At 46.8% G+C, this 12,982-nt stretch overlaps 1 protein-coding gene across 2 annotated transcripts in view; it reads left to right on the forward strand.

The window, feature by feature from the left end:
* The window catches only part of SUPT5H (SPT5 homolog, DSIF elongation factor subunit), a 26,806-nt gene continuing 13,824 nt past the window's right edge, over positions 1-12,982 (forward strand). The window contains exons 1-10 of one of the 2 annotated variants that reach the window (XM_058280234.2): positions 21-125; positions 353-436; positions 5,758-5,923; positions 7,927-7,992; positions 8,570-8,581; positions 9,070-9,139; positions 9,274-9,342; positions 9,455-9,520; positions 9,799-9,829; positions 10,167-10,235. In XM_058280234.2, the coding sequence (XP_058136217.1) occupies positions 362-436; positions 5,758-5,923; positions 7,927-7,992; positions 8,570-8,581; positions 9,070-9,139; positions 9,274-9,342; positions 9,455-9,520; positions 9,799-9,829; positions 10,167-10,235 (624 nt within the window). In that variant the 5' untranslated portion in view covers positions 21-125; positions 353-361. Of the gene's footprint in view, positions 126-352; positions 437-5,757; positions 5,924-7,926; positions 7,993-8,569; positions 8,582-9,069; positions 9,140-9,273; positions 9,343-9,454; positions 9,521-9,798; positions 9,830-10,166; positions 10,236-12,982 lie in introns of both variants that reach the window. The other variant, XM_058280235.1, reaches the window with a different exon arrangement.

Consider the following 12,982-nt stretch of genomic DNA (forward strand, 5'->3'; position numbering starts at 1 on the left):
GTTGGGCGAGGCCAACGCGCATATTCTCGCGCGAGGGCCCGTCAGTCCCAGCTAGGGGTCGTGTGAACAGCAGCTGTTACCGACGGCGGGGGTAGAACCGGAGCGGCAAGGAAGGGGCCGAAGTGGTAAGCCCGGGGCCGCTGCCGGGGCCAGGGAGGTGTGGAGACAGGATTCGGGCGGTATAAAGGTTTAGTGAGGGTGTCCTCTTTCGGGTTCGCAGCTAGAACAGGGCTGCCGGAAGTGCAGTAAAAGAAAGAGGGTTTTCTTTTTCCTGGGAACTGGTGAGGAAACTGAATCTCGAGGTGGAGGTCGGAATTGGGGGACTCATTCAGGCCGCCGTCTTTACCTGTAGGAACAGAAGATGTCGGACAGCGAGGAGAGCAACTTTTCTGAGGAGGAGGACAGCGAGCGCAGCAGCGACGGCGAGGAGGCCGAGGTCTGTGGCTGGGGGTCTGGGAGAGGCATTGCGCGTGGAGACAGGACCAGGGTAGCAAGGTCCCTGTGGGCGTCCAGAAGGGATCAGAGCGACCTCTGTCCTGTGGAAGCTTGCAGGGTATCCGAAGAGATAAGAGAGGTAGTTGAAGTCTAGCAGAGGGACAGGTGCTGGAAACCAGGGATGCACCAGGTATGGTGGGATAACCATCAGAGGACTAGTATATAATAAGCATGCTTCTTGCTAGTTGTTCTTATTTTTAGGTTTGCTCAATCATTCCAGAAACCTTTTAGTGTTTTTACTATGTGTTAGATACAATATTTTGTTTTTGGGCTACATCAGTGAACCAAACATTTAAAAAATCTCTTGCTTACCAGGTGACTGATTGACCCACTCTCCAAGGAAAGGTCCTGTATCAGGGGTCAGCCTTGGTGAGGGGAAGTCCATGTTGATAAGCCTATGTGCAGCTTCATGCCTGCCACTGTAGTTATTTTTACACGGGCCTATTGAGTACTGATGGCTGGAATAAAAACTGATTTACATCAACAGAATATGTCATTTTCCCCACTTGATTTAATGAGAGTCTTCCCTGCATTGGATGTCTTTATCCACATAAATTGCAAATATCTTCACATTCATTCTCCATTCTGAGAAGTCCATCCACATACCTCTTCTCAAGACCTCCTTGTCTCCAATCTCCCAATACTTTTCTTCTCAAGTCCCTGATCATTCTGTGAAATCATTGGTAACTGCTCACAAACTAATGTAGACCATTCCTTTTGCCATATCTCAATCCAGGCAAAAATAGATAACCAGATGTACTGCCTGAAGTACTGACCACTAGGAGAATTTCCCTTTACCTTTTTTTTTTTTTCAGGGTTACTTCTGATTGGGGCTGTGCTGCAGTCATCCACGTCATATTGGTGCCAGTTAATTTTGCAGAACCATTTGTAAACCAGGGCCTCTTAAAAAAAACTCTGCTTTGGAAAACTCCAGAATGTAGATTCTAACAGAAATAGACGTAACCAGTAAATAAATTATATGATAACTTAGACGGTGATGTGTACTCTGGAGAAAAGTAGATCCAAGAAAAGGAATAGGTGAACCTGATTGTACTTTACGGTGCTCAGGATGAGTCTGAGAGAGAAACATTTGAGCAGACTTGTTGGAGGTGATGGAGTGAGTCAGGTGGCTGGAAGAAGAATATCCAGTAAAAGGGAACAGCAAGTACAAAATTGGAAGTGTGTCTGCCGTTTTCAGGGAGTAGTAAGGAGTCCAGTTTTGCTGGATTTGAGTGAGTGGGGCAGTGAGGTAACAGGCCAGAATACTGGCTTTTGAAGGCTGTAGTGAGGAATCTGACCTTTACTGCATGAAATAGAACCATGAGAAGGTTTTGAGCAAAGGAGCGACTTGATTTAATGTTTTGGAAGGAGCGTTCTGGTGTTGCGTTTGCTGAATTGCCACTTTTCAGGAATCAAATAACAGACATTTCCTGGGATGTTTCCAATTTCAAGTATTTTAGAAATTATTATACATATACACATATTTTCCTCATTTCTGATTTATTTATTGAGCAGGTAAATGGCTAAACATCTATTACCATGTTCTAGATACTTCCCAAGTGTCAAACAGAGTAGAGCAGGGCAAATCTTTGCTATGGAGTTCACATTTAGTAGACAACATCCAAAAACCAATAAACAAAGAGGTGGTAATTATAGATACTTTGTTTGATCTGTAGACCCTTACATTTATTTTTTAAGTTAGTTGCCAACATATGAAGGCAAATTTCACGTAAAAATAGTAATATTCTGCTTTTTTGGAGGGGTGGAAGGAGCTGGCAGCCCAGGGCCGGGGGTGTGCTACATAGCAGCCCTTTGCTAGAGAAGTGACTTTTCCCTTTACCACCATGGACTGCCTCCAGGTCCCCACATAGCCTACCATCCCGCCCCCAGTCCCATCCCGCCCCCAGCACTAGGACTGAGTGTCATCTACCATTTCTCATCACACCTGCCTTATGCAGAGTTAAGAAAGGGAAAGATTTCACATACCCGTGTCCTGGAACACATCAGATAGACAAAGAGTGCTGTGACTTTCCTTTGGCCTGCTCCACTTACTTATGTTGCCAGCTTGTCCCCAGCAGGCATTTGATTGTTGATTCTTCTTGTATCTTTTGGGGGATACAGAATTGGAGGAATTGGGATATGGTGAGGGTGAGGCACATGGGAGGATGCTCCAAGCTGTCACACTGGGGCCTTGGTCTTTGACTCATGGTGTCAGGGTACTTTGCTTAGTGGTTAGAGCCTGGTACTAAAGAGAAGGGTGTCCCTGCTTCCTTTCCTGCTTGGAACAATCAGTTTGCGTGTACAAGGCTCACACCCTCAATACTACACCAGGCTTTTGATTTACCAGCTGGCATGTTCACTATCCCCAGTCAAGGTAGAGGGTTGTGTGAGGCCTGCCTTCACTGCCAGATATAGGACTTGGGTGGGCTTTTCAGGGAGCCAGATGTTGGCATGGTCTTGAAGGATGGCATTCTGTGTAAAGACAGGTAGGGATGGAAGGCAGGTGTTATGGCATCAGTCATTTCTAGTCCCAGCCCCAGTAACCTGTTCATTCATTTAACGTGTGTTTGTTGAACCCCTGTCATGCTAGGATCACAGTCTCCTGCACCCAGTTTCAAGTCCTGGGATGGAGATAGTATTATAAATAGAATGTTACTTCAGGAATACTGAGGGCAGTATAAGAGCACATTCAAGCCCTGAGGAAGCACAAAGGTAGTAAGTAGCAGGAGCTCTTTTCTCAGAAAGGAAGTATCCAGGTGTGGGAATCTGGGAATGAGCCTTTGCTGGGAACGAGCTGGCAATGAGCCACCAGGGATCATAATAAGGTTCCTAGAAAACAGACTGAGTTGCTGTTGTAGTTCAGGGTATTAAAATGTGGGGTATTGTGAGCTAGTTGGTATTGTGTATTAAGCAAACGTTTCTTAAGGCTTCTGTGCCTGGCCCTGGGCTGGGTGATCCTGGGGACCCAGAGATGCTTGAGATAGCCTGACCCTTGTTCTCAGGGAGCTCACAGTGCACTGAGGGAGACAGACCTTTCACTGGAGAATAACTGCACAGAGTGTTCAGGGCTGGGATGGGGAAAGTCCAGAGGGTTGTGAAAACGTAGAAGACTTGTCTGACTTTGCCTGGGGGCACCAGGGAGGGCGTCCTGGAGGAGGAAATGTGAGTGGGAGGAAGAGAAGAATGGCTTTTTATTCAGAGGAACAGCCTGGATGGTGGGCAGCACTGAGAGTCTAGTACAGGTGGTTCAGTGGCTGGGTTCTGAAGTGTTTGTAAGGGAAAGCCCTGAGAGGTGGGGTAAGAGGGAGAGACAGTAGGCAAAATGTGCACTTCGATCCAGGCTGGCCGAGGAACTGGTTTTTTATCTGAGGGCAGTGGGGAGTCCCTCTGTTTTAAACAGGAGAGCAACTTGGTCAGATTCATGTTTTCGATCATAGTTGTGGTAGGAACCATCCTGGGGGTATAGAGTGGGGCAAGAGGTATTTTCAGGTGAAGTAAGGATATAACTTTAAGCAGGTTGAATCATTTAGTGAGAAAGTTGTTGCTTTTGTTTTTTTTAAGTTGTATGTCCTGTCTTCTGATGGCATCAGGGAGAAAGTTTCACTTCTGTGCTAGTGTATCTTGAAAACCTCTCTGAAGTTTTCTGTTCTCAGTGTTTATCAGTCTTAGAGCTTGCAGCAGGCAACAGTATCTTGCTGGAATTTAGTAACATTGTTTTGCTTTTATCTTTGGTTACCTTTTTTTAATTTAAGGTTTATTTTTTTTAAAACCCCCCCATTGCAGCTTGCTTGCTGTCTGCTCTCTGTGTCCATTTGCTGCATGCTCTTTTTGTGTCTGCTTGTCTCCCTTTGTTGTGTCATCTTGCTGCGCCAGCTCTCCGTGGGCGCAGGCCATCAGCTCTCTGCAGATGCGGGCTGGCTTTCCTTTATAAGGAGGCCCTGGGACACGAGCCCAGGACCTCCCATATGGGAGACAGGAGCCCAATCAATTGAGCCATAGCCGCTTACCTATCTTTGGTTACCTTTTATTTATGACAAACAAACCTTTTTTAAAGAGAGTTTTTAAATTATGACATATTTTAAAATGTAGGAAAGTTTCTCTTTTAAGTTAAGTAAAAATGTTAGTGGATTTAAAGAAAATACCAAGTAAACGGGTGGTGCTGATGAAGCTATGGCAAGAAATGAAATTAATGAAAAAAAGATTGAGAAATATAATTTTGTATCGATAATTTCCATTTTTGGGTGCTGAGGAAAGAGGGATTAGAGGTTGAGAGACCAGAAGGCTGGGGCAAAGACGTGTGTGTCAGAGGGCAGTGTTCTGGCCTGGATTAGGGTATGTGGAGGTGGGGAGGAGGAGACCCATTGGAGAATCATTCAGAAGGCAGAGAAGACAGAACCTGGTATGTGATGGGGAGCTGGAGGAAGCCAGCATGTGTGTAGCACAGGGAAGTCACTGAGGTCAGTTTGGGACACAGTTTGTGTGAAGGCTTCAGGAGACATCTGGGGAACGCATATGGGAGGGTGCTGGCACATGGGGTCTCTAGTTCAGGAGAGAGGTGGGGACTGGAGACAGATGGGGGTGTTATCTGCTGAGACAGGAACTAAAGTCATGGAAGGGAAAACTCCCAGGGTGGGAGTATGTATATTGTAGGAGAAGCAAAATGGGCCCTGAGGATTGAAACCAGCATTTAAGGGATGAGGAGGAGTGAGAGGATCCTGGGAGGTAGGAGAAAAATCAGGACTGCATGGTGGAGCAGGAGCCAAGGGAAGAGCTGTCCACAGGGAGGGAATGGTCAGCAGAATCAATACTGCTGAGGTGGCTCTCAGGTCAGGACTGAAGAATACCCACGTGATTAGCAGTGTGGGGTGGTCTGTCACCTTGGTGAGCAGCATGGGCTAGAAACAGAGAAATTGGAGTCCTCGTCACAGAGATGACCGCCACAGCCGTGGGAATAGAGGAGAGGCCCAGGGGGAGCTTAGTGTAGAAGGACATGAGGGCCAAGGACTAAGCTTTGTGGACCTATAACGAGAAGTCCAGTGGGTTGGGTATTCTGCGTCAACTCCTGGGTGCTGGCTGGACGGGGGTGCTGTTGCTGAGGTAGGATGGTTACCAGAGAGGTCTGCCAGAATGGCAGGGTGTGCATGCAGAACAGGGCCTCTGTTGGCCAGGCTGACCTCAGTCACATGTGGGGCATGGGGAGCTTGGTTTCCAAATTTGGGGGCAGTAGAACCCTGGTGCTCCAACCCTGCCTGACCTCTGCAGGTAGAGGAGGAACGGCGGAGTGCTGCAGGCAGTGAGAAGGAGGAAGAGCCGGAGGAGGAGGAAGAGGAGGAAGAGGAGGAGGAATATGATGAAGAGGAGGAGGAGGAAGACGATGACCGGCCCCCCAAGAAACCCCGTCATGGTGGCTTTATTCTGGACGAGGCTGGTATGTCATGGGGCCAGGAGAGAGCTGAGCAGGGACTGGGCTTTGCTTCTACTTTTTGGTTCCATTTTTCTAATGTACTTTTTTTCTCTTTTGGTAAGTTTCAGCTATATAAAACATTAAAATATTGTACTGAACCACCACCACTTCCATTGTCCCTGTACCATATCTTAATTTCAACAGTTTAAGAACTCACTGCCAAATTTGATTTTCTTTTCTTTTTTTTTTTAAATATAATGGTACACACTCTTTTTTTTTTTTTTTTTTAATTACCCCCCCTTCCCTGGGGGTCGTTCTCTGTGTCTATTTGCTGCGTCTTGTTTCTTTGTCTGTTTCTGTTGTCTTGTTTCTTTGTCCGCTTCTGTTGTCAGCAGCGGCACGGGAAGTGTGTGCGGCGCCATTCATGGGCAGGCTGCACTTTCTTTCGCACTGGGAGGCTCTCCTTACGGGGCGCACTCCTTGCACGTGGGGCTCCCCTACGCGGGGGACACCCCTGCATGGCAGGGCACTCCTTGCGCGCATCAGCACTGCGCATGGGCCAGCTCCACATGGGTCAAGGAGGCCCGGGGTTTGAACCGTGGGCCTCCCATGTGGTAGACAGACGCCCTAACCACTGGGCCAAGTCCCTTTCCCTGATTTTCTTATTATTCTTCATTTCCCAGCTGCCATTGGATGTTTTTGAAGCAAACTCTATATACATAACTGTACCCAAAAATATTTTTGTATGTATTTCTAGAAGACAGATTTTTTAAAAAACACATAATCGTAGTACCTTTATCACCCTTTAAGAAATGACAATAATTTGTGCTAGCCATGGCCAGCTCAAAAGACATAAAAGTAGGCAACAGGAGAGGGTATTGGAGACCAGCAGATCTGGGTCTCTTCTCTCCTGGCTCTGCTATTTTCTCCTATTGAATGTCTCTCTCAGCTTCTTTCCTCCTCTATAGGGCAGATAAACAGGAATATTTTGAGGATTCCATTCATGGAGATTATTCTTAATGGGTGCAGCGTTTCTGTTTGGGGCAATGGGAAAGTTTTGGTAATGAATGGTAATGATGGTAGTGCAACATTGTGAATGTAATCCTACTGAATTGTATGCTTGGGAAATTTTATCATATGCATAAGAAGAGAGAGAGACCAAAGAGATGATAATTAAATGCAATACACGGGGAAGCAGATGTGGTTCAAGCAATTGGGTTCCCGTCTACCATATAGGAGGTCCTGGGTTCGATGCCTAGGGCCTCCTGGTGAAGGAAAGCTGGTCTGTGTCATGGGCTGGCCCACGTGGAGTTCTGGCCCACGTGGATTGCTGCCCTGCACAGAGTACTACCCCATGCAGGAGTGCTGCCCCATGCAGGAGTGCTGGCACAGCAAGATGATGCAACAAAAAGAGACACAGAGGAGAGATAAGAAGAGACACAGCAGATCAAGGAGCTGAGGTGGCGCAAGAGAATGATCACCTCTCTCCCACTCTAGAAGGTCCCAGGATTGGTTCCCAGAGCTGTCTAATGAGAATACAAGCAGATACAGAAGAACACACAGTGAATGGAAACAGGGAGCAGATAGGGGTAGGGGAGGGGGAGAAGTATATAAAATAAAAAATCTTAAAAAAAAAAAAAAAGCAATACGTGATCTGGAAGTAGAGCTAATAATGGAGAAAATGCCTAAAAGGACATTATTCTAGCAATTGAGAAATCGGAATGTAGATTGTATGTTTTATATCAATGTTAAGTTTCTTTAACTTGATAAGTATACTTAATGTGTGTACATAACTCAGCGTCTCTGCTCTTAGAAAATACACATGTAAGTATTCAAGGAGCGTGGTGTATCCACCTTACTCTCAAATGCTGAGAAAATAGGTGAGTATCTCACCTCTCTGAGCCTCAGTATTCTGGTCTGTGAAGTGGAGATTTGATGTGCCTATCTCCCAGAGGAGGCACTTCCTTTCCTGGGAGTTGCTGTTAGGAAGGTCACCTTGCCCTGACTCCTTGGCCTTTCATTTTCAGACGTGGATGATGAGTATGAGGATGAGGACCAGTGGGAGGATGGTGCAGAGGACATCCTAGAGAAAGGTGAGTGTGGGCCCTATCTCCACATAACCACAAACATTGAGGGGTGTGGCTGAGAGGGTCTTGGGAGCCCATTCCCCCCACTCCCATGCCCTGTACCACCCTAACCCCCACCTTCCTCACCTTGCTTGTTTCTGTTGTTGCCAGAGAGACCAACCCCCCACCTTTTTCCTTTTAGGCCCATGAGTTGGGGGGGAGGGTACCATGGGGCGGTGGGTGTTATGGGGAAAGGACTCTAGGATCCCAGGGCCCCAGTGAGTCCCTTCTGGGAATTATAGGATAGGTGGGCTCTGTCCCAAGACCCCCCCACTTCCTGGGCCAGTGCCCTGCCCTTCCCTGTTATTTTCCGTTCTGTGCACCTCATACATTTCGGCTTCTCCCCCACCCACCTGGTGCCTGGCCTTTATTTTTGATTTTCGACCTTCCTGTGTCCTACCCTTTCCCTTCCCCCAACCCATTGGTTGATTTTGCTGCTATAATTTGGCTCATACTTTGTCTGCCCTCGCCCACCACTACCACCACCACCACCACCACCACCACCACCACCACCACCACCACCACCTCCTCTTCCTCCAAGTAGAAGAGATTGAAGGTAAGAATCTGAAATACGTGATTCCCTGATCCCTTCCTATATCCTGACATTTCCTCTTTCCTGTGGCATCCTGCCCATACTCCCCCAACCCCTTGTCTGGTCCTGGGGCTCTAATTCATATAAAGTCCAGAGTCAGGGAGTTCTAGGGCCAGATATCTAGCAGTTGTTGACCTGGGGAAGTGTGTGTGTGTTTATGTGTGTGTATGAACATGTGTAGGTGGGATGGAGTTCAGGGTGGGCTTATTAGACAGTGGCTGTGAGAGGGGAATAGCTAGATACCCTTAACTGCTGGACCCCTTCCCCAAATTCTTTTCACGAGAAGCAGGATGCTATACAGGAAAGGGTAGGGGGGTGGAGAATTGGGGATTTCCTTGGTGAGGTGTCTTCTTGTTCTCAGGACAACCTCTGGCCCTCTTAGCTCCACCACTTTCTCCAGGCCCCTGCTCTCTGCCTTCTCTTACTTACCCCATCTCCCCGTTTTTTTTCAGCCTCCAATATTGATAATGTCGTCCTGGATGAAGACCGTTCTGGGGCTCGCCGCCTACAAAACCTCTGGAGGTGAGCAAGGAGGGGAACGGTGATGGAACTGGGTCCCCAGGGTGCCTGCTTCTGTGGTGAGCTTTGGGGACAGGACAGCATCCCCTCTTCTCCTCAACTTTCAATTCATGTTTGCTTTCCCCCTTGGACTCCAGGGACCAACGAGAAGAAGAACTGGGAGAGTATTATATGAAGAAATATGCCAAATCATCTGTGGGAGAGACGTAAGGGCATGGTGTGGGCAGGCAGGTGTTGGGAGCAGGTGGTTCCTTCAGGGGGAGGATCAGGGATCTAACAGAGTTTAACCTCCTACTTCCTGACTGCCTCTCTCTTCAGAGTGTATGGAGGATCTGATGAGCTCTCGGATGACATCACCCAGCAGCAGCTGCTCCCAGGAGTCAAGTAAGGGGTGGGCAGGAGGGCTGAGGGGGAACTCTTGCTTTGGGCTGATGTACCCCTGAAATAAATCAGCCCACTGAGTCTTCTGGAGACAATCTTTTGTTGGGGGTGGGAGGGCAAGTTGATGCTTTTCCTTCTGTTAATGGCCGGAAGAGTGGAGAAGGTCAGTGTAGGGAACCTTGGGGGTGTGGAGAGAGGAAGAAGGATGGTTGTGGTTGTTCATATGTTTCATGCTGGGGAGACAGTTTCACTAAAGAGCTTCCTTTTTCTCCCCTGGCTAGGGACCCCAATCTGTGGACGGTCAAATGTAAGGTGGGTGCTGGCCTCACGGCTTGGGGGAGGCAGGAGAATGGGGGAGGATGCCTTGAAATGGAGAGCTGTCCATCATCTGTCCTGGGACTCCTTGACCTGTGCCTTCATCTTGGTCCCTCTGTCTCTGCCTCTCCATCCTTCTCTGTCCTTCCCCCACTCCATTTGCTTACTCTTTACCACCTTTTTCTCCATCTTTCTCTGCTCTGTCCCTGTTGTTGCTGTAACCTTCTATTTCTTGCCCACTGACTGTCTCTCTCCTACTGCTGTCCCCTGTTTCCTTTTCTGTGTCTTTTCCTCCATCTCATCCTATCTTTTCAATCTACCTTTCTTCTTCCAGATTGGGGAGGAACGGGCCACAGCTATTTCCTTGATGCGCAAGTTCATTGCCTACCAGTTCACAGACACGGTAAGATGGGTAGCAGGAGGCTTAGGACTGAGATACAGGGCAGAGCCCAGAGGGAGGGGCAGCAGAGGCTTCAAGGGCACCAGGTTTCCCTTGTGCTGCCTGTTGTTGGTTGAGCTGTGTCAGCTAGAAAAAGACCAGTTTCCATTTGCAGAATCCGTCTGTCCCCTGACCCAGTCATCTAGCATTCATTGAGCTCTTTCTCTGTGCTGATCACTACACTCGGAGAGGCTGCTACAGGAGTGACTATACCAGTCTTGGGCCTTGCCCCTTGAGGGCTCACTCACAGCTTGTGAAACATGCAGTAATGCTGCCCACCTGCAAGGCAGCAAATGCAAGATTAAAGGCACAGATCTTTCTTTGAACAGCAAGCTTCAAATCCTGCCCCTACCATTTCCTGGGCAGGGCTACTTCTCTCTGGGCCCCTTGCTTGCTTCTCAGCATCATCAAGATTAAATGGCTTTGGATATGTCCAACTCTCAGCTGGAACCTGACCTGCAGCTTGTGCTCAGTAGTTGTTGTCAAAGGCGTAATTGGCAATTTTGGAACCAGGGCAAATGATATGCACGTGTCCTCAAACCTGTGAAATCTGTGAAACATGGGCTTGCTAATAACTGTGTGCTGGCTGGTAACTTTCTAACATAACATGAATTGTGTTAGGCTGAGTTAATTGCTTCTACCTGTTGAAACAGTCAGTGTGTGCCAGTGGGGATGAGTAGGCAATTGCAGAGTTTGCAAACCGTGATTTTAAATGTTTAAACCTGCACTGTGCCCTGGGCAAAATTCTAGTGACCTAATTCCATTAGCTCTGATAGGTTTTTTTTGTGGATTCTTTAGGATTTTATATTTACAAGGTTAGGTTATCTGCAAACAGAATGTTATACTACTACTTTTGAAACCTGGATGCCTTTTATTTCTTTTTCTTGTCTAATTGCCCTGGCTAGAATTTCTTATATAGTTTTGGATGGAAACAGCAAGAGTAGACATTCTTGTCTTCTTGATCTTAGAAAAGAGCCCTTTCAGTCTTCTCCCCTTAAGTATGTTAGCTGCCCATTTTCAGGTTGAGGAAGTTCCCTTCTATTCCTGATTTGTTGAGTGGGTCTCAAAGTTCGTCATATGTTTTTCCTGTATCTATTGAGATGATCTTGTGGTTTTTCTCTTTTTTCTATAGATACAGTGTATTACATTGATTGGTTTCTTATCTTGAACCACTCTTGCATTCTTTCAATAAATCCCACTTGGTCATGGTATATAATCCTTTCAATATACTATTGTATTTGGTTTGCCACCATGTGGTTGACCATTTTTGCATCTATATTCATAAAGGATGTATTTTTTTTCTTCTCTTCCCCCTCCCTTCCCCCTTCCCTTCCCGTCCCTTCTGTTTTTGCTGTCTGTGTCCATCCTCTGTGATCTTCTGTATGTTTCTCTTTTTGTCTTCTCTTCTCATCTTTTTCCTCTAGGATTCACCGGGATTCAATCCTGGGTACCTCTGATGTGGAGAGAGGTTCCCTGTCAGTTGCGCCACCTCGGTTCCTGGTCTCTGCTCTGCTTCACCTTCACTCTCCCCTTCATCTCTCTTTTGTTGCATCATCATCTTGCTGCGTGACTCACTTGCATGGGCACTGGGTCACCATGCAGGCACTTGGCTTGCTGTGTGGGCACTTGGCTTGCCATACGGGCATTGGCTAACCACACAGGCACTTGGGCAGGCATTTGGCTCACCACATGGGCACTGGCTTGCCATGCAGGCACTGGCTTACCGTCCAGGCACTCACGTGGGCACTCGACTCGCTGTGCAGGCATGCTTTCTCTTCTTTTTCACCAGGAGGCCCAAGGGATTGAACCTGGGTCCTCCCATATGGTAGGCAAGAGGCCTTATCACTTGAGCCACATCTGCTTCCCTATAAGGGATATTGACGTGTAATTTTATTTTCTTATGCTGTTTTTAATCTGGCTTTACAATCATTCTAGTCAATGAACATGAGATGTTTTAGGATGAACTTGGCCCTCATAGAATCACTTAGGGAGTGGTCCCTCCTTTTCCGTTTTTTTTGGAAAAGTTTGAGAGGGATTGGTGTTAATTCTTCCATGAGTATTTGTTGGAATTTATCAGTGAAACCATTTGGTCCTGGGGTTTTTTTTGTAGGAAATTACTGATTACTAATTCAATCTCTTGTTACAAGTCTACTGAGATTTTTTTGTGCTTGAGTCAGTTTTGGTAGTTTATGTGTTTCCAGAAATAAGAAGCAACTTTTGATTTTCACTATTTTTCTATTCTCTATTTCATTTATTTCTGCCCTTTATAATCCCCCCTACTGCTTTGGATTTAGTTTGCTTCCCACCCACCGCCACCCCCACCCCCACCCCCCAGTTTCTTAAGGTGGACAGGTATTTATTTATTTGAGACCTTTTAAAATATAGCTATAAATTTCCCTTTGAGCACTGCTTTTGCTGTAATCCATAAGTTTTAGTATGTTGTGTATTGGTTTTTTTTAAGAAGGTACCCGGGATTGAACCCAGGACCTCATATATTAGAAGCAGGCGCTCAACCACTGAGCTACATCTGCTCCCCAATGAGAGTTGTTTTTGTTTTCTTTTTCCCATTTGTTTGTTTTATTTTGTTTTTAGGAGGTACTGGGGATCAAACTTGGGACCTTGTACATGGGGAGCAGGCACTTACTTGAGCTATATTTGCTCCCTAGTGTTTTTGTTTTCATTCATCCCGTTTTTGTATTCCCCTTGTGATT

The sequence above is a fragment of the Dasypus novemcinctus genome, chromosome 18, assembly GCF_030445035.2.
Source record: "Dasypus novemcinctus isolate mDasNov1 chromosome 18, mDasNov1.1.hap2, whole genome shotgun sequence".
NCBI lineage: Eukaryota > Metazoa > Chordata > Mammalia > Cingulata > Dasypodidae > Dasypus > Dasypus novemcinctus.